Raw genomic sequence first — 19,718 nt, 5'->3', positions numbered from 1 at the left:
AAGTTATAATTGAGACATTGGATGACCTCAAGCTTCCGCTGAAAAATCTAATTGGAAAAGGCTTTGATGGTGCTGCAGATATGTCTGGCAAGAACGAAGGTGTGCAGCAGCACTTGACAAAAGCTGGTGCCGAATTTTCAATATATTTTCATTGTTTTGCCTACAGACTTAATCTTGTTCTTGAGCATAGCATAAAAGACGTACAAACAATCAAAGCAATCATTGAAACCATTGGAGACATATATAACTTCATGGAAGGGTCACCTAAAAGACACAAAGTCTACGAAAACACTTGAAGGCAAAAGGAATCACTTCTGGAAAGATCGCTTTGCATTCCTTCCCTGATACAAGGTGGTCTGCTCGCTCAGACCACTTAGAGGTTGTTTTGAATGTGTACCCTGTCCTGTTGTCAATGTTCAAGGAGCTTCCCGACCACCACACTAATGTAGCAACTGGTTTGCTGGTTCGTCTTAGGCAATTTCGATTTATATATTTGCATACTCAAGAAATGCTTTTCGTTGAGTCATTATGCTTCAAAGTATCCCCAAAACAAAGATATGGATCTCGCTTCTAGAGTGGCTGCCATTCGAGATCTGAGAGCTATGATGGAATCATTTCATTCTGACAAGGAGTTTGAAAACTTCCTCACCGAAGCGACTTCTTTTGCTGAAAAGTGTGGCGGTCAAATTCTGGATACATGCTTCACCAATCCGAAATCAGCAGCTTTGCAATCGAAACATGGGCGTACACTCCCAGCTCGTGTCACAGATCGGCAAAAAATTCTTGAAACATCAAGTGTCCCATGCAATCGACCAGATCGTGAATCAGATTTGGAATGCTTCAGATGACAGCTCTACTTTCCATTTTTAGATACAATGCTAAGTGAACTCGACAAGCGCTTTTCTGACCAAGCATGTGAAATGATGTCACATGCAGCCGTTTTACATCCACGCCATCTCTTTGCAGCAAATGTGTCAAAAATCAAGGCAGTAGCTAAATTTATAAGCTTGATAGCAATCGGGCTGGGCAGCAGTTTCTTCTTTTTCTCATCACAGCTGTAAGTGGAAAAGCAAATATGATAAGTACCAAAAAGATGCGAAGGAAAGGAAAGATAAAAGGAAACCTTGGATATGCTTGCCCTCACTGCTTGATATTTATTTAACTGATGGTTCACTCTGGAAGGAAATAAGTCAACTGTAGGCATAAACTTCAGTGAGCGTATAATAGTATTGAAATGCATAGGTAAGAGCTGCCATTCAGTATTATCATGAAAATGTCTAGATTTTTTGTATGCCACAGTTGTCTGATTGTCAGACATGATCCTAATATGTTTAAATTTATTGCTTCTGCAATATGATTTAATAGCATATTAGGCTGCTTGAAGTCCAAGGCAATTAATATGTTGAATTTCTGAGGCCAGCTATGGACCTCCAATGGGGTTGATGCCATCAGTAGCTCCTCATCCACTTTCATTGGCATCAGCATAAGCGTCAAATCTTGATTGGCTAGGAAAGGAATCACTAGGAAAGGAATCGTCTTCGAACTGAACCAATAAGGTTGCGAGAAAGTCTTCAAAAAGCACGTTTTTTGGCCTCATGAACCCCCTCCCTTTAAAAAGAATCTGATCACACATACAGTGGGGGAATGGGATAAAACTTGGCTATTTTAATCCAATGACCCCGACGCACATTTCCAGAAAGAGCAAACGCGCGATCTCAAGTTTTGCGAAAGTTATGGAGGGAATTGTCAAATCTTGCGCCATCGGCCTTTTCCGTGTTATCATGGTTGAATTCTGGGATTTGACAGACGTGTTTTGCTGAGTTTATTCTACAGGGAGCTGTATTTTGACGGGAAAACTATTGCAAAGAGTTTTGAATCTGTGATGGATTGGCAACAGGTATTTTCACGTGCATCGATACTGTAAACTCTAGTCATAGAAACACAAAATGTTGCATGGGGGGTTGTAGCTGGATGAAGCAGAATGTTAATACCCACGGGGCTTTGATTACAATTTTCACATGTTTTGGTCGAAATTTAAATGGAGTTTACTGTATCAATAATTTATAGCATAGTTTAGAGGCCTAGGCCACTTTTCTGTCTTTAGTAAAATCGATTTTCGAGTTTTTAATAATTCAAATAGGACCATTTATAAGGCCCCAGCTACAAATTTCTTGTTGAATTTGTAGGCACGATTCTGCAGCGTCCAGGTTGTCTTCTTCCACAATTTCATCATTGGTAATGTCATCATCTTCGTGCGCATTCGACGTTGGAGTTTCTTTGATGTCTGGATTGAAGATAGATTCCTTCGCTGTTGAGGCTAGGGTCTTCATGGCCTTGAGAATCTCCTCACTGCAAACTGTACATGCCCGTTTCTCTTCACCGGACAAGCATTCAGTGTGGAAGGAGTGCCCACATGTCTGGAACAATATGATGCCAGATCCTGTCTCTTGGTGTGTACAGTCGGCTAAGTCGCATTTGCTACAACGAAAATTTCGTTTAAGTTCCAGACATTTTATAAAAATTTCGTATAAGTGGAGCATATCATTTTATTGTAATTTTGAAGGCAATTATTATGAGACAATGAGACCTAGCAATAATTTGTGTTCGGTTCAAAACATATTTTACTTTGCATTTAGTTGTTATTCGATAAGTAGCTATAGATTTTTAACTTGACAATACTAAAAAAAATTGATTTTGACACCAGCTCATTTTAAATAATCAGTAAAGAGTTTATTTCTAAACTTGAAATTGGCTAGGTGAATAGGACAAGGAATTGAAACAAATCCAAGGGTATATGATTTTGGATATTGTATACTTGTAAACAGTTGTATACTAAGCAAAGTACTTATATTTTATATATGCACTAAAAACAATTTTTAAAAATTTTTTGCTAAAGTGTTTTTATCTATTTGGCAGTTTGCCCAGCTCTCGGTGCTACAAACCTTAAAGGATTTGGTTCCTTCCCTGCAAACTGAAATCCTACTGGTAGCACTTTCAATGAAACAATGGTTTTTCCATATATATGAGGCAGTTTCCAATATGTCATGCCTTTTTGCCGATTTGCTGGGCGATTGACTTGGGATGCTGCATTTGGCTGTTCCTTTATACTTTTTAAAATGTTGAAAATAAATTTGGATGCCTTGATTTTAGCTGTTTGAGTTTTGAACTGCTGAAGTTGAATTTTTTTGGCCTCGCAAATGCTGATGAAAATTTAGCTGATGTTGTCTTGTTGCTGTCAACTCCTTTGGCCTTTCTTGAGATCAGTTCAGCATCATTAGAATGCACTGTTTGTGATCTTAAGAGAGAGTGGAAGTTCTCCACTGGGTATTCATCAAAAGCATTGAGGCTGCTTAAAAGAGCTTGAAAAAGTGGATGATTGTTAGCCTTCCAAAACAGAATATTACTTAGCCAGACCAAAGGAGCTTTGTTATAATGATGTCTTTTGTAGCAAAAGAACATTAACCAACACCTCAACACTGCATCCAGGTACTCAGAGGTTCTTCCAGTTTTAAAGATGACTGAGTAGATAGACAGTACAAGTGGAAGGTAATTGTCTAAGATGTTCAAGAGAGTTAAGAACTCTATGCTTTTGCAATTGGAGAAAATGACAATTACTTGTTCTCTGATGAGTGTCCACCCACTATAAAGTATCTCTAACAGCAAAGAAATTCTCCATGGTTTTGGCTTGTTTGCAAGTTGCTTTTTATCCCCAAAGATAAAGGAATAGAACATTTTAAAGAAGTCAATGTTTAGAAGGCAAACACATTCTCTCGCATTCAGCTGAATATGCAGAGGACCAATCATTGGTATAATGTTTTTCAAGCAAGATGGAAAGTTTTCAGGAATGTTATACTGAACCTGTCTCATATAGAATTGAGCAGGCCAGTCCCCAGGCTGGGGGCAAAGAAAGTACTGAAGATATTTTTGAAGACCAAGTTTCAAGGCATGAGCAAAAGTTTTGAGAAAGTCGTCAAAACGTCTCAATTTTTGCTCAACCTCATCTACAAGTTTGCAATTTTCCATCTTTCGCAGAGATTTTGTGCTGGTTTGATCCTGTTGGTAATCATGGATTTCTAAGCGGCTTCTTTCAATCTCAGGGTTGAAAAATGAAGATTTGACCCAGTATGGCATGATGGTTGCAAAAGAAGAAAGCAAGTTTGGTAAATTTTCTTTCAAATGATTTTCCAGGATTTCAATGCTTATCCCATCTTGATTGAAGAAGCTGGCATCAGTAGAAGAAATAGCAGGTATTGATGGAAACTTTTTTAGAAGTATGGTTGCCATTTTTGTTGCTGTTGAAGTTACCTGAAATAAAACCAAAAATTAAACCTATCATAATTTTACAAGCTAATAACAATTGCACAATGCAAATATATTCTTATGCAGATGTTAGGGAGAAAAGCAATTTTTTGCAATAAAACTTAGATTCTGCAAGTCAAGTGTATAAACATATGTCTAATACACAAAGTTTAATCAACTCAAGTCATCTTGAATTACTTTTTAAAGATGAGTTATACCTGGTCTTTTGGTGGACGAATGGTATGCACATTGGTGTAATCATCTATCATCAGTGTCAGGAGACATTTCTTTTCGATGGCTTCATCAATGAATTTAATGACAGTTGACTCGTGGGAATCTGCTGTTCTAATCAAGTCCCTTCTTTGGGTCGATTTGGAAACAGATATGCCAGTTTGATTTAAGATTGCAAGCCCAGATTCACTGATTCCCTTTCCTGTCATATTTTGGGCAAAAATTTTCTGGAACCAATTGGCTTTTTGGGATTGTCCATACACCAACATGTATATTATGGCCACAGCTTTCTTTTCATTTTGCTCTTTCTTGAAAGGCGTCTGGTGTTCCTATGACATTGCTGTTGTGATGGCATGAAACAGCTTTGTTGCACCTGCAGTCCTGCAAACCTCCTGGATCTTTTCTGGCTCAAATGGAGGAATGGTTTCGCTACTTCCATAGCTGAACCACAGCTGCTCACGGAGAAGTTTAACCTCCAGTTGCAAGTCAACCCTGCTTGTTATGACCTTTTCCAGCTTGGGAAGAATGCTAGTGGGGATATAAACAAATTCATTTGATTCCTCCACAGCACCTATGCCATCAAGGACTTCAACATGAACACCTTCTGTTGGTATATACTTTATCATTTCTTTTGGAACTAAGCAAAATGTTTTACCATTGATGGTTGCTTCCTCAAACAATGGCTGTTGAATCTCATCTGCAGATTGAGGTTCCTCATGGAGAACATCCACAGAAAATTCTTGCGAGCCAAAATTGCTAGCTTGAGATGATTGGCTTGATTCATAGTCTACAATGCTTTCCTTCAACTGAAATTAAGTTGTTAAAAGATAGTTTTATCTGAAGAAGAGACACACGAAAATATCAAGATGACATACAAAAAGTAGATGTTTTGAAGACCTTAGTGGAACTACAATTATTTCATAATGAAATGAAATTAGCATTTGCGTTATTGCTGCTTCATGTGTCTGAATTACCATAAATCCTCTAATAAGCCCCTACTGCTACTGTTAATCCTAGAATTTGCCCCCCTCAATTTGTTAATTTTTGCTATCTAAGGTTGCCTTTGATGTTTTATTGAAACTCATACTTTTGGTAATAATTAATTAAATGTTCAGATTTACGGTATGTCAGATTTAGGGGGGCAAAACCACTCCATTATTTCCCTTACCTAAATTTTGAAACTTGACAAGATTTTGTTTAAACAAGTTTAACAGTTTTTTCATGTAAATACTGTATTAGTGCTAGGAAGTGCCCCTCATTTTAAAATGCTATGTAACAAAATACCCCTTCCCTTCAATGCTAAAAACTTTTGTTCAAACTTTTAAATGAATGCAATCTTAGTAAGGCATTTGTTATGAAAATGTAGAGACAATTAATCAAGCATAATTGAAATATCTGTGTTTAAAGGCCTCCTTTGAGGACACACCCCTCTTATTATAATAATTATTGTGTCCTTACCTTTCTATAAGAGTGTAAAGCTTCAAAGTTAGTTGGTAGTTTGGATGTATATGTCCGTTTGTTCCAGCACTTTATCAGGCAGTCGGTACAAAACTTGTCCCTGAGTTTCCTGCTTTTTTGTTCAAACGCAGTATAAAAAACACTTTTCTGGCCAACTATGAACTTTAAATTAAGAAAAACATACGAATTACTTCTCCATTCGTCATGTTTAGAATTGGCACATTGCGTATTATATTTTCTTCCCATTTCTGAAAATTATCAATTTCGTAACAAGCGAAAACGAGTGTTTCGATTATTTTTTCTCCACCTACAACCTGTGTATGGGCAGCGGGGGTAACACACCCCGTTGTCAGGAATTCGATTTTTGTTATAAAATCTTACATTTTTAGACAATAGACATATTGTTTAATTGACAATAGATATTTTGTTTTACCAGATGTACTATTTATTCCTTCTTGATCCCCCCGTTTGGGATTTACTGGATTCGATCCACATTTCGCGCCAAAACTGTTTTTCCGATTCGCACTATACCATCGTAAATGTCACGTGAGTTTTACGAAGTTTCCATGTTTGTGGATGTTATGTTGCGAAACAGTTATATGAATTTTGTATCACCTAAGATTATGGTTGCCAAACCAACAGCTTTGTAAGTACCATGTTTTAATTTTCTAATTAATTTGAAATGCTATTGAAGTTTACCACCCTATGGATCTTATATTTGAACGGATTCCTATTGGCGATACTAATAGGCCATATCAACATTAGCGAAACATTTTGTGCAGAGAACATTTTAAGAAGCGTGAAAAGAAATGTTCGGGGTTTAAGTTGATACTATGTTGTCATGTAGGTATTTAGATTATTCAAGTAACCATATTATTTTGTTAGATATTTATCAAAATTTACAAGATCGCGCGTTTGCTCTTTCTGGAAATGTGCGTCCGGGTCATTGGATTAAAATAGCCAAGTTTTATCCCATTCCCCCACTGTATGTGTGATCAGATTCTTTTTAAAGGGAGGGGGTTCATGAGGCCAAAAAACATGCTTCTCGAAGACTTTCTCGCAACCTTATTGGTTCAGTTCGAAGACGATTCCCGTGGCGGTGATTCCTTTCCTAGCCAATCAAGATTTGACGCTTATGCTATTGGCATCAGTGTGTATGAAAATGTCAACATCCGGCAAGTGTAGATGGTTAGACGTATTGGCAATGTTGTCAAGCCACCATTGCAGCTCAAGAATAATGGATAGGCTGATGATAATGGGTGCCATGAAATCACCTTTATAAATTTTGAGAGCCTCAATTTTACATTTTTCAGAATTGCGATAGTGCAGTTTGCCATATGGGATGGCTGGAAAAGAGGATATAATAGTACCAATGACCGAGGCAAGATCTTTTATAGTAGGCTTTTTCATGATCAAGAATCTGGAATTTGTTTGCGGATACTATGTACTTTATAATCAGTGAACTTAATAGTAATATTTTTAGAATTAAAGAGAAACCCAAGAAATTCTAACTCTTGAACTGGTAACAGCTGGGACTTCTCGACATGAATTGTAAACTCCAAATTACTTAGTAATGGAACTGTTGCTTTTAGATTATCCAAAAATTCTTGTTGAGTGTTGCCATGTGTCATCAACATAGACAATTGGCAATGTGGCCTTTGGATCTAAGCCAAGCAAAAGAGGGTTTTGAAACTTTAGTGAAAATTCGCATGGCTGGACCATAGCCATTGGGCATGCCTTAAAACTCGTAAAATGTACATTGCCAGAAAAATTTAAAGTAATTTTGGTAGTCTCTATGGACAGGCAACCACAGAATGCATCTTTGAAGTCGACTGAGGCACCACTTCGATGGACAGCAACCAAGTTTTGGGGTGAAAGATTTTTGGCTTCGTATGCGAATACCAATTAAAAGAGTGTGCTGTAATTGATCTTCGAAGGATTTTTCTTCATTTTTGAACCGCTGTTTTCATTTGTAATTTGCTCTTACTTGCTGGTTTGTGATTTGCTAGCTTTGAAAGAGTTTTTTTGAAAACTATTTTGAGTACAAAACTCTGATAATTCACAGAATTGAAAGAAGTTTAGGCCACCGCAGGTCACAAAACGGTTAATGGAAATTGCGCTGTGGTTGGCTTCAAAACAGCAACTACAGGCTGAAATCGAGGAATTTCCAAGTGAGAAGATGAATACCCTAATTAGGCAGGAGTGGATTAGAAAGATGAACAGGGTGACAAGCAAAAACAAGCCTTGGACTCCTGGCCAAAGTGACATGGTCTGTTTTCAACATGGATGGCTGCCCAACCCTTGTTGTGGATGGCTGCCCAACTCTTGTTGTGGATGGCTGCCTAACTCTTGTTGTGGATGGCTGCCCAACTCTTGTTGTGGATGGCTGCCCAACTCTTGTTGTGGATGGCTGCCCAACTCTTGTTGTGGATGGCTGCCCATTTCTTGTTGTGGATGGCTGCCCAACTCTTGTTGTGGATGGCTGCCCAACTCTTGTTGTGGATGGCTGCCCAACTCTTGTTGTGGATGGCTGCCCAACTCTTGTTGTGGATGGCTGCCCAACTCTTGTTGTGGATGGCTGCCCAACTCTTGTTGTGGATGGCTGCCCAACTCTTGTTGTGGATGGCTGCCCAACTCTTGTTGTGGATGGCTGCCCAACTCTTGCAAACCCAATTCCAACTTTACATCTTGGATATGAAGCTGCCAGGAAAAAGCCAGGAAGAGCTTTGATTCGTGTTGAAACTGAGGAAAAACCTGAACTCTCAGAAGCTCCTGCGAATCCTGAGGCAGATACCAGGGGCGGATCCAGCTTAAATTTTGAGGGGTGCTTAAGTTTTTTGCAGTTGAGGCAAGATGCTACGCCCCATTCAGTTGCCAGTTAACGCCCTATTCAGTTGCCATGTAACGCCCTATGGCCTTACTTAAAGAATTTTACTCGATTAGTTGAAGTCTCAATAACTACCAAGAAAACTACATAGAAATATATTTACATTTTGATATCATAAAAACCTATTTATCAAACACAAAATATCTTTATCTAATTATTAACGATTTAATGATCAACAATGGCATACAACTTTGACGGGTCAAACTCAGGATTTCCGAAACAAAGAAAACCTAAATGTTTAATGAGCAACAAACGAGGACCACTTTGATGGGTCAAATTCACGGTATCTTAAACAACGTTTATTTGAGCAACAAATGCAGACCACTTTGATGGGTCAAATCCAGGGTATCTTAAACAGGGAATAATGGGCAACAAATGAAGGCGACCACAATGAATCAAAGTCATTATAGTTCAATGAAAAACAACGAGGAATATTTGGCTGGTCAGCAACAATTCAGATTTTGAATGCCCCTAAAGCATAAAAATCGAACTAAAAACTAATGTAGACCAGTTATATGAGTTAAAGACAAAGTATAGTAAACAACAAATGATGTTGAAAGCAGAAACAGCCTTAGATAGGTGGGAGCCAGTAGCTTACAGTATGCACTTTGCTGGTAATTATTCACAGTCAGGATCTGTGTTTAATATGTCGATCAGCTTCATCTGTCTAGGATTCCTTCTTGCAAAACAATCAATTATCTCATCAGTATTGACCTTGACTCAGCTGACTTGAGCCCATTTTAATCTTTGTTGCAACATGGTGTTTCAAAGGTTTGTCTTTAGCCTGGGAAGAACAGAAATAGTCTTCTTGCAAGTGCATGTTGTTACTGGCAATGTCGCTAGGATCTAGAAACAAGCATATATATTTGGGAATGTTAATTTGTCAATTTTCGGAAGAAGTGCAGATAATGTTGATGGGATGTTTCTTGAGGATTGCCAATGGTCTTTCCACATCATCAGTTAAGTCGTGATATATCTTGGCTCAGGGGAACCACTGATATAAAGATCGAGAAAATCTTTTTTGCTACTCAGGAGAAGCTGCAATCATATTCGGCGTACTGTTAAATCTGTCTAAAACCTACATGTTTCTATCAGAGAAATGAGCTTGCATTTGGCCTGACAGGTGATCCAAAAAAGGGATTGCGAAAATTCGTTTATAATACTGAGAGACTGATTCAGAAGGAGCATTAGAGCAGTTAACTTGCGTTAGAACAGTTCGAGGCATCGCAGGAAAAATGAAGTTTCATTCAGCAATAGATGCTGCCTCTTCATACCAATCTAGATAAATGTTGTTCCATAGAACAAGCCACTTTCGTCACAGACAGAATCAGAATTCCACGATTGGTCTAAAGTTAGCATGATAGTTTTGAGAGATCTTACAACGGCATCATAGTGCTCCACAATACATCTAGCCCATCAATTCTCTCAACCCACTTTATCCGGCCAACATCTTTGAGGTGGCTGTGACGCGAAGCAGGAAGCACCTCTCCGATGACTTTCTGCAAGATGTCAAATCATGTAGTGCTTGAATTGAAAATTCTGTGACAACACACACATGCCCCATAATGTTTCTGACAACCTGAATTTGACAAGCAGAGGCTACACAAAGATTTAGCACATATGATCCACAATGAGTGTAAGGAGCCTAAGGATATGACTGGCATATCCTAGCAGCAGCTCCAGAGCATTTGCCTGCCATGTTGCCAGCACCGTCATACCCCTGGCCACGACAAAGGTTCATGTCTAAACCAATACCTTCAACAGCCCGAAGGAATGTATTGGCTATATCTTTGCCTTTCACGCCTTCAGAGCAGTGAATAAAGCCCATAAACTCTTTGTGTATTTTTGCCAAATTGTCAACAAACCGGATTACCAGGGGCATCTGTTCAATATTACTAATATCTGCTGCCTCATCAGCAAGAACCGAAAAGAACCTAGCTTCATGAATCTCTGACCGAAGCTCAGAAATCATAACTTGCCACAGATGTTGATTATCTCGTCTTGAGTACTTCTTGGCAACAACACTGTTTTTTTATCAAAGAGCTAAGTTGGTGTAATGCTAGACTAGATGAAAGCAGAGTTTTTGACCCTGAATCAGAGAGAAATAGGTTGTTTATCCATTACTATCAAAGAATGAAACAGCTAAGAACTATGGATAACTGCAAGCTAGTTGACTCAATAGAGATGGCACTGAAATCTTATGACAATTTTCCTACTGCTTTGTTCATACTGCTTGAAAACGGTTTGTCATCATATTTTCAAAGATATGTTGTTCCTCTTGTTGCTGATTGGCCTGCTCAGTTCTTTGTTCGTCAAGTTGTATATAACAAAGATGATACATTATCTCATCAATGTAGCATTAATGTTCCTTTCATAGGCCCATTACATATTTCATTAAATTCAAGAGAATTTGTTTTCGTAAAATTTTATGCTTTCTTTGCTGAGCTGTACTCATTCTTGTTCGGCACTAAAAATCCATTATGTAAGAGGCCTAAACCATACATAATTTCATTATTGTTGGAAGTGCTATATGGTGGTTGGGCATTGGTTAGGGATGAGATCATTGCTGCTTTTCCAAATTGTAAAGATATTGAATATCTTACATTACTCAATCTCCTTGACACTTACATTCCTATGACACTCCTATGATTCCTATCAAACTTTATTTCGCTGCTGGGTTTTTTTGAGTTATGGAGAAGGCATTATGACAAGGCTCCTTTGATAGCTCTTTCCAGCATTGAGTACTGGAAATTAGTTGGCCATCCAATCATTCCAATTTTTCCTCTCTTCTAGCTTTTGACGAATAGCCTGTTGAAAATGTTCACTCATCATTTGTGCCACCAAGGAGACCTACATATAGCCGAAAGCATTGATAACTTAAAGGTTAAGACAGCATCATTTCTCACAGAAAAGGTTGCCACATAGAGCTCTAGCATGGGGCGAGCAAGGAAGGTTACCAAAACAACAGAAGAAAGAAAAACAAACGAAACAAAATGGAGGCTACCAAACTTATTTAGGCAGAAAGTTGTAGGTGATGAGTTGCTTCCTACTGGCTACATGTGTGAGACAAATGCTCCATATCCAAATCGGTATGGGGCTACATTCTCTTTAGTTTAAGAATCTGAATTTGTTGAAATATTAGATTGGTATATATGATATATATTGCAGGTATCATTATCAGGTACCATCTTCTATCAGAATGTTGGCTATCATGCCCCTCCAACTATCCCAAAATTTGAGTTTTGGTTTGTTGTCATGGTCATAGATAAAACTAAGAGGCTAATAAAAGAGATGAGTCCCCAGAACCACCTCTACAGTGTTTTTCAAGAGACACCATCCCTCTTTCGAGGAGTTCTTCCGCCAGAAGCTGTTGCCCCCTGGAGTCGTATCTGGATTATAATTAGAAAAATGCACATTTAGTTTTACAACAAAAACTACAAAACCTAACAAATTTTCTATGAATGTTTTTTATCTTGAATAGAAAATGCGATATAGAAGACTGCCAGAAAGTATACCCACCTGGGGCGTATTTAGCAGTGGCCACTCCTTTCACCTGCAATGCCTTCTGCCTGCACTCAGCACATGTTTCACTTGCAAAAACCATTCTGTTGCAGAGAGTGAAACGGTGCTCAGGACCACAATGTTCCTGGTAATCTGGAAGCCTACAGCTGCAACACTGCTGAAGCAAATGACAAGGAAGAACGAGCTAGGCGTGTTGAGGCCCTTATCTACAAAATAGCCAACTGGAGACCACCTGTGCCAAAAATGCACTAGCCATTTGTTTGACCATTCTTTTACCGATTTTTTAGGACCATAAGGTTCATTAAGATAACTGAAAAGGGATTTGTATAATCTACAATACATTCGTAAAATTAAGCAAAGAGCCGAGATTTCAACACTTATTACATAAATTTGGTCTTGTGGAAAATTGGATAGAATGGGCCTAGCCCCCCCCCCCCCCGAAAGATAGAAAAAGTTTAACCTAAGATTTTAGGAATATCACGCTGAGTTCACTCAAAAGCAGCAGTAGGGCTATTGCATCAGCTTATGGCGACAGTTTTCTATTTTGTATAACAGACGGTCATCAAAAGGCGGATGAAGCCTGAAAATAGGGAGGAATGAGAACATGGCATAAGAAGAAAAGTAGTGGTAAGAAAAACACAGGAAAGTTAGCCAGTTATTTCAGCTTTCAAAGTAAAGCATTGCACATTGATTGCTTGTTTGACAAATGTAAATAAGGCAGAGAGTCAAATAAATCGTGAAGCAGTTGACATTTTTCAGAGGTCCAGGTTCAGAAAAGATGGAAATGGAAACTTAAACCAGATAATTGCAAGAAACTCACCATCCCTTAAACTTTGGCTAGATGAAGCCAAAAACAGACCACATACAGTGAGCTTTTTTTATTTCCAGATCTCAAAATGAACTTCCCTTTCTGCTGGCCAAAGATGTAAAGCCCAGTGCACAAGGCAGACTTTTATCTTTGAAAGAACAAAGATTTTTGTCTTTGAGAAATCCACATACAGTAGATTTTTGTCTTTGAAAGACAAAGATTGTAGTCTTCACAGATTGCGCACATCGACTCTAAAGCACAAACAGGAAACTGCTTGGCGGGAAGTTTACAGATAACATCTTCATGTGATCAAAAACTTAGTCACTTATTAGCCACTCAATTATAGTGGTAACATCTAAGCCTTTGTTCACATGGTTTTGTTCCCACTGTATATACCGCTTATATATACCGCTGTGTTTATTTAGAAAAGTTAAGTTGGTTTCAATAAATAAAAAACATGACGTACCTCTCTTCGTAATGAACTTCCCACCTCAATAATACACAAATTTGACGTAAGGCATACCTTGTTCTTAAAGGAGGCCTGAGCTGAGATTTGGGGTAAAGGAATGCGTGGCCTATTATGTCCTAAGGGTTTTTTGTAAGCTGTAATCAGAAATTGCTTTGTTGAATTTTTTCGGATTATTTCAGCTTTTATAGACCTTTTTGCGATTTGGACAACAATGCATTGCGGTCGTTAAGGCCGCCATGTTGGTAGACCTCCGCAACAACTGGTAGTCACAACAATCAAGAATCAAGTGACCAACAAATATAACATCAAAACGTGAGGAATTTTACGCAGAGATGGCAAAATATGTCGAAACCTTGAGCCAAGAAGCTAAAAAACGTTATGCTGTAGAACCAGCAGTTATTGGAGGGCAAGATCCTTATTTGATACCCGCTTCCTCATGGAAGAGCGAGCCTGCCAGCTTTCCTCCCCTTACGTACATCGATATGGTGAACTACCTCGTCCTTGGCCAAACCCATGCTACTCAATGCAAGCCCATGTATGCCTGAGCTTGGAGAAACATGTTCTCACGTTGCCTCTACAATGTTTCATTTGGAAGCTGCTGCTCGCATCAAGAAAAGCAAACCGTGACAGGAGTAGCTGCTTACTGAAAGTTATCTCAAGCTAAGTCTCAAATTGAGTATGCCCTATCAAAAAAATCACTTTCACATCTGCAAACAGCTTGAAAAAAAACTTGAAAGAGAGATTGAAAATTGCAATGAACCATCTGGTCCAGATCAAGCACCAAGAAGACAGTTGAACGTTACTTATAAAGCAAGTGATGGAATTTTTTCAAAGTTTCTGGAAGAAATTTCCAAAGCAAAGCCTGCATTTTTATCTGTTCATCCACTCTTTGCTGATGGATATACTACTGGAACAGTTAAAAGGCAATTTCCATCTCTTCTTACTGACCTTTATGATCCCAATGCTGAAACATTTTTGTTTGAAGATCTATTACAGAGGTGTAAACTTGAAGCTTATGAAATCACACAGTTACAGAAGATCAAGTAAAGGCAGTGGAAAAAGAGACAAGGGGTCAGACAGCTTCCAAAGCTTGGTTTTCCTTCAGGCTGGCAGGATTACAGCATCAAAGATCAAAGCTGGTGTATCAACACCTTGTGACAAATCATCTGTCAGCTTAATTAAGGCAATTTGTTACCCTCAGATGATAAAGTTTTCAACTGCTGCAACAAGATGGGGAATTGACAATGAGGAAGCTGCTTTGCAAGAATTGATAAAGCTGCAGTCAAAAAAACATGATTCCCTTGTTTTGAAAAAGTGGGGTTTTTTTAAGCAGTGAGATCTAGGAGCTACACCAGATGGATTAGGATTATATACTTTTATTCACTATATTTATATACTATTTACAGTTCATTGAAGGAGACTTTCTAAAGTTTTTCCTCTGCAAAAGCCACTTTATATCATAGTTTGTTCATAGCAATTGTAAACCAGAAATGCTTGGAGGTCTCCACTTTTAACTTAGGTCATTCGCTTTGTATCAATGGTGCTAAAATCTGCTCCATTTGGGTATTGTGTAAGAAGACTTTGCTTCAAATGCTTCTATTGGTTCAAATGACTGTAGGAAGATATTTTGTTTTGCATAGATAATCACAAACAATATTCACTTTTTTTGATGAATTTTGCCTAAGCAAAATATGTTCATTAAAGTTGGTCTTCATATCTTTGACAATTACAGCCTTTTGATGGCCATTTCAACAGATTGCCCCTCCCCCTATACATGTGTTTGAAATAATCAACTTAAAATAAACAAATATTTTTGCTAAAACATTATGTGTTTATTCTGGTGTTTTGGATGTTGCTTTCTGTGTTCCTTCTGTCTTGTTTGGTAGGCGCATTGGGTTAAATTCCACTAATTTGGATAGACTCATGAAAAGCTCTCTTACTGATTGGTCAGCTGCTGTTAGAAGGTTCAATGATTACCAATGCAAATCAGACATTCACAAAAATGCACTGAAAACAATGCAAACATTTGTCTCTGTGGTGGAAAATGAAATTACATCTATAAATCAATTACAAAACCAAGTTCTAAACCAAACAGTAACAAAAAAGGGATAAGGTATTAAAAGAGCATTTCAAAAAAGCACCCAGGAATGCAACCTGCAGGTCCAAGACAATTCAAACTGAAATCATCTATTGTCGCGGAGACATAATTAATGAGCGAATCATCAATGAGATAAAGGAAGCAAAATTTTTCTCTATTCTTGCTGCTGAATTAAGAGATTGCTCAAACAAGGAAAAATGCCAGTTATCCTTAGATATGTTGACAAGTTTGGTGAAATAATGCAGAGATTCCTGAAATTCATCCACTGTGACATAGAGCTTACTGGCAATGCACTAAAGGATAAAATTATTGATCTCATTACAAATGAATTGTAACTCTATGTAAAGAACTGTAGAGGTCAGTGTTATGGTGGAGCTGGAAATATGGTTGGAAAGTTTTCTAGAATCTTGACCTGAATCCTTTTAGCCTTGTACAAACATTGCTCTTCCCACTGACTTAACTAATGTGTTGCCTCTTCTTGTCAGGTTCAGAGTGTTCGCAATGTGATGACAAAGGTGACCAGAATTTGTTTTTTTAATAAATCTCTAAAACCACAGAAACTTTTTTAAACAATGGTGCAAAAATTTAATTCTGGTTGTAAGTAGACACATTTTTCAGATGTATGTAGAACTAGAAGGATTCTTCGCATATATGGTTTAGAGAGGTTTATGGTTATGTATAAAGCAATAAGCTTTCTTCACAATTCGTGACAATGTTGTTGGAAGCTGATGCCTATTCTTTTTCTCCCTTCCTCACAAACTTTGATTTTATCATTACCTTAGTGGTTGTTAGGATGGTTCTTGGTTATGCTAGGTCTGCTACTGTACAATTACAGGGACAGCACATTGATATCATAAAGGGGTTGCAAGAAATATCTACAATCAAATCTTCATTGCAAACTGCAAGAAATAATATCGATTTATACCATGATGGCTGGTTCAAAGATACAGTTGAAATTGCAGATTCTGTAGGTGCAGCTGTTCATTCTCCAAGATTTTGTAACAGGGGAATCTACAGAAGTAATGATCCAGCAGATACAGTCTCATATTTTAAAATTCATCTGTCTATACCATTTCTTGACCACTTTATTCAAGAACTCTCAACACGTTCTCTGATAGTAATTGCACAGCATATAATGCCTTATCTATAGTACCTTCCTCCTATAGTACCTATAAAAAAAACACTTTAGAAACTAACCAAACAAGTAGCCTCGTGTTCGTGGAAGAACCGTTTTAAGGTTTATTAATTATTGGGGTCTTTGACTGCTAATATTCTACCTCTATCTCTATTTCTACCGTATGGGGACAAAGTTTATTGAAAAACTCTTAAAGTTGATCCTGGAGGTACTGGAAGCCACTGTAAGCAGGGCTGCAGAGGGGAGGAAGGGGGCAAAGTGCCTCAGTGCTTTGAGGTCGAGGGGGCCTCAAGTAGTAATGAACTCCATTTTAAGAATGAAATCAATGAAACGTACAATGCCTGCCAAAAGTCTTGGAACACTTGCTACAATTTACGTTGTGCACGAGCTGCAACATCCCCTCCCCCCTTGTACAATGTTGTGCCACGGAAATATGAATAATCCTACATGTACAAGTGATACATTTTTACATAGCTATGGTTTTCAGCTAGCGAATCAACATTGTATGCGGGGGAAGGGGGGCAACACCCTCCTTGTTGACATGGAAATAGAAAGGAACACGCGAATTCACAGAAATCTCAGGGTGTTCCAAGGACTTTTGGCAGGCATTGTAGGTATGCCTAAAAATAGTTTAAAGTTCAAACGATTGCAAGAAATGACTGCAAGAAATACTCTGAAATGCATTTTAAGACAATATAAAGGGCATGGTCGCAAAAAATTTCTGCTCGTTCTGATCGCAGAGGCCTCGTCAGGTTTCTTTCAAGGCCTTCTAAACCTCTTGGCGGTCCTTCTAGTAAGATCCACTCATGCAAACTAAGTACCCACAGTTGCTCGAAAATTGAAGCGATGATTGACTAACGGAACATACTCTTTGCTAAACAAAATCAATTGCGTCAAAATACCACACCCCCAAATTGAAATACCTTAGGCCATGCCCTATTTTGTCGGCAAATTTGTGACTGGCACCCCCCCTAAGTGAAAGTGATTAGCGACGGCCCTGTGAATAGTGACAGAACAGTATATGTAAGAACAAGTAGAGGAAAGGAGTATTTTCTATGGTGCTTAAGTGAAATTGTAAAACATAGAGGTTACCAGATAATGGGTTGGGGCTGGTTTACAAGTAAGGATGTTGGCCGTCTACACAAAATTGAGGATACAATTAATGCAGCTCATTACATTAAAATTTTACAATTCCGTGCTCTGCCATTAATAAAACATCATTTTAGAGATGATGATTCTGTTTTCAACAGGATAAGGCATCATGTCACACAGCAAATACTGGTAAGGAATGGATGGATGGGAAGAGACCATTATTGCCATGGCTCGCAATACTGTCATGGCCCGCAATGGATATGAACTCAAGTGAGCATGTTCAGGACTTTATTGGCATAAAGCTCAAGATGGTTTATTTAGAAATGAAGATGAATTGTTAAAAAATGTGAATTTGGAATGATACAGAATTCCCATGGACTATGTTACCAATCCTTTCAATAGAATGAACAGACATATTTTGGCACTCATTTAACAGAAGGAGGCTCTAGCAGCTACTGAAAATTTATTTTTGGTTAAATATGTTAGTATCTTTATAAAGTTGCATTGAATATATTCCGTTACAACCACACATCTCTATGTACATAAAAATTTACACTGATTTTGATTTACCTAGGTATACTAATAGGCAAATATCTTCCAAACTACAGGGTGGCCTGTTATTTTTGGCAAGTAGTGTATATAAAGCAATATTTTATACAACTTGCAGTATGAATGGTTTTCTTCTTGAAGCAGTTTAAGCAAGGTATAGAGAAAAAGTTGTTTGCGATCTTCCATCAACTTTTAGCAGCATATAAATCTTGTACTTTGCTGTTTCATTCCAGGGAAACAAATTGGTTTAATAAACTCAGAGCAAAACAGGTTTGTCAGACTTTCTTGTCTGACAACAAGGAAAACCTTCATGCCTTTACGTCAATGTTTTTCTTCTCTTGTATCGTCGCTAAAGCTTATATCATGTTAGTGACTTTTCTAAGTTAGTTAGCTTAGTTAGTGACTTTTCCTGTTTTGTAAAATATTATAGGTCAAGGTCTTCACGTGTTTCCTAAGGCTTTTTAATTAAACAGTAGTTTGTAATTAGAATTTTAACTTGTGTTCCATGTCTCACTTGAGTAATGTTTATTGTTGATTTAATGAAACTGTTGTAGTAAAAAGAGGTGAAACATGTAGTTTTCTATACTGCTCAAGCCTGACTGCCTTTCACAATTGGTGACAGTCGTCTGGGGTATTCGATTAAATAGGGACCAAGTGAATAAGGTACCTAGCCTTTGCCTTGCATGAACTACCAAGGATTAGATTAACAAGGACAGCAACTGAGGAAAACGCATTACCTGGCCCCAGCACATCGCCACATCGCAACAATTTGATTCTTCATTTGGAAGCAATTCCTTTTGGTGAAGCCGAACAAATGTTATGGGTATTCCAATGATGAAGTAGTTTATTGGTTGGGATCGTTTGAGAGTATAGAGAGAGCCAATGAATGGGATGCAGAAAAATTTGGCAATATGGTTTCTTCCTATTTGAGAGGTTCTGCTGTAGACGATTTTGAAAAAATAAAAGAAGTAGACAAGACAAATTTCCACGTAATCAAGCAATCGCTGATTGACCAATTTTGTTTGGCAGATATGATAAGGTCTGCGTATAGCTCCTAGGCTGGAAAAAAATGCAAGGAAAGAGGGAAAGTGTATACGAATTTGCCTTGTCCATTCAAAAATTGGTTTTTGGGTCTTTCCTGCCTGATGTAAGCAATGATATCATAGAAAT

The 19,718-nt window shown here is 38.1% G+C and overlaps 1 protein-coding gene across 1 annotated transcript; it reads right to left on the bottom strand.

Annotated features, from left to right (window-relative positions):
- Positions 1 to 2,132: 2,132 nt before the first annotated feature.
- Positions 2,133 to 3,062, bottom strand: LOC135693074 (uncharacterized). The gene is made up of 2 exons (XM_089110051.1): positions 2,943 to 3,062; positions 2,133 to 2,478 (listed from the first exon to the last, which is right to left on the bottom strand). Exons 1-2 carry the CDS (start codon positions 3,044 to 3,046, stop codon positions 2,133 to 2,135), a joined length of 450 nt encoding a protein of 149 aa, XP_088966177.1. The 5' UTR covers positions 3,047 to 3,062.
- Between the last annotated feature and the right edge of the window lie 16,656 nt (positions 3,063 to 19,718).

Source organism: Rhopilema esculentum, chromosome 9, assembly GCF_057945365.1.
Source record: "Rhopilema esculentum isolate cy_ngs chromosome 9, ASM5794536v1, whole genome shotgun sequence".
NCBI lineage: Eukaryota > Metazoa > Cnidaria > Scyphozoa > Rhizostomeae > Rhizostomatidae > Rhopilema > Rhopilema esculentum.
The sequence above is the reverse complement of the archived record's forward strand: the minus strand, read 5'-3'. Positions and strand labels throughout refer to the sequence as shown.

Bases quoted from the DNA above. Each gene is read 5' to 3' on its own strand.
- LOC135693074 (XM_089110051.1), bottom strand. From the start codon at position 3,046: ATGACATATTGGAAACTGCCTCATATATATGGAAAAACCATTGTTTCA. The intron at 2,479-2,942 runs GTTTGTAGCACC...TTTTCGTTGTAG, and splicing joins AAGGAACCAAATCCTTTAAG to CAAATGCGACTTAGCCGACT.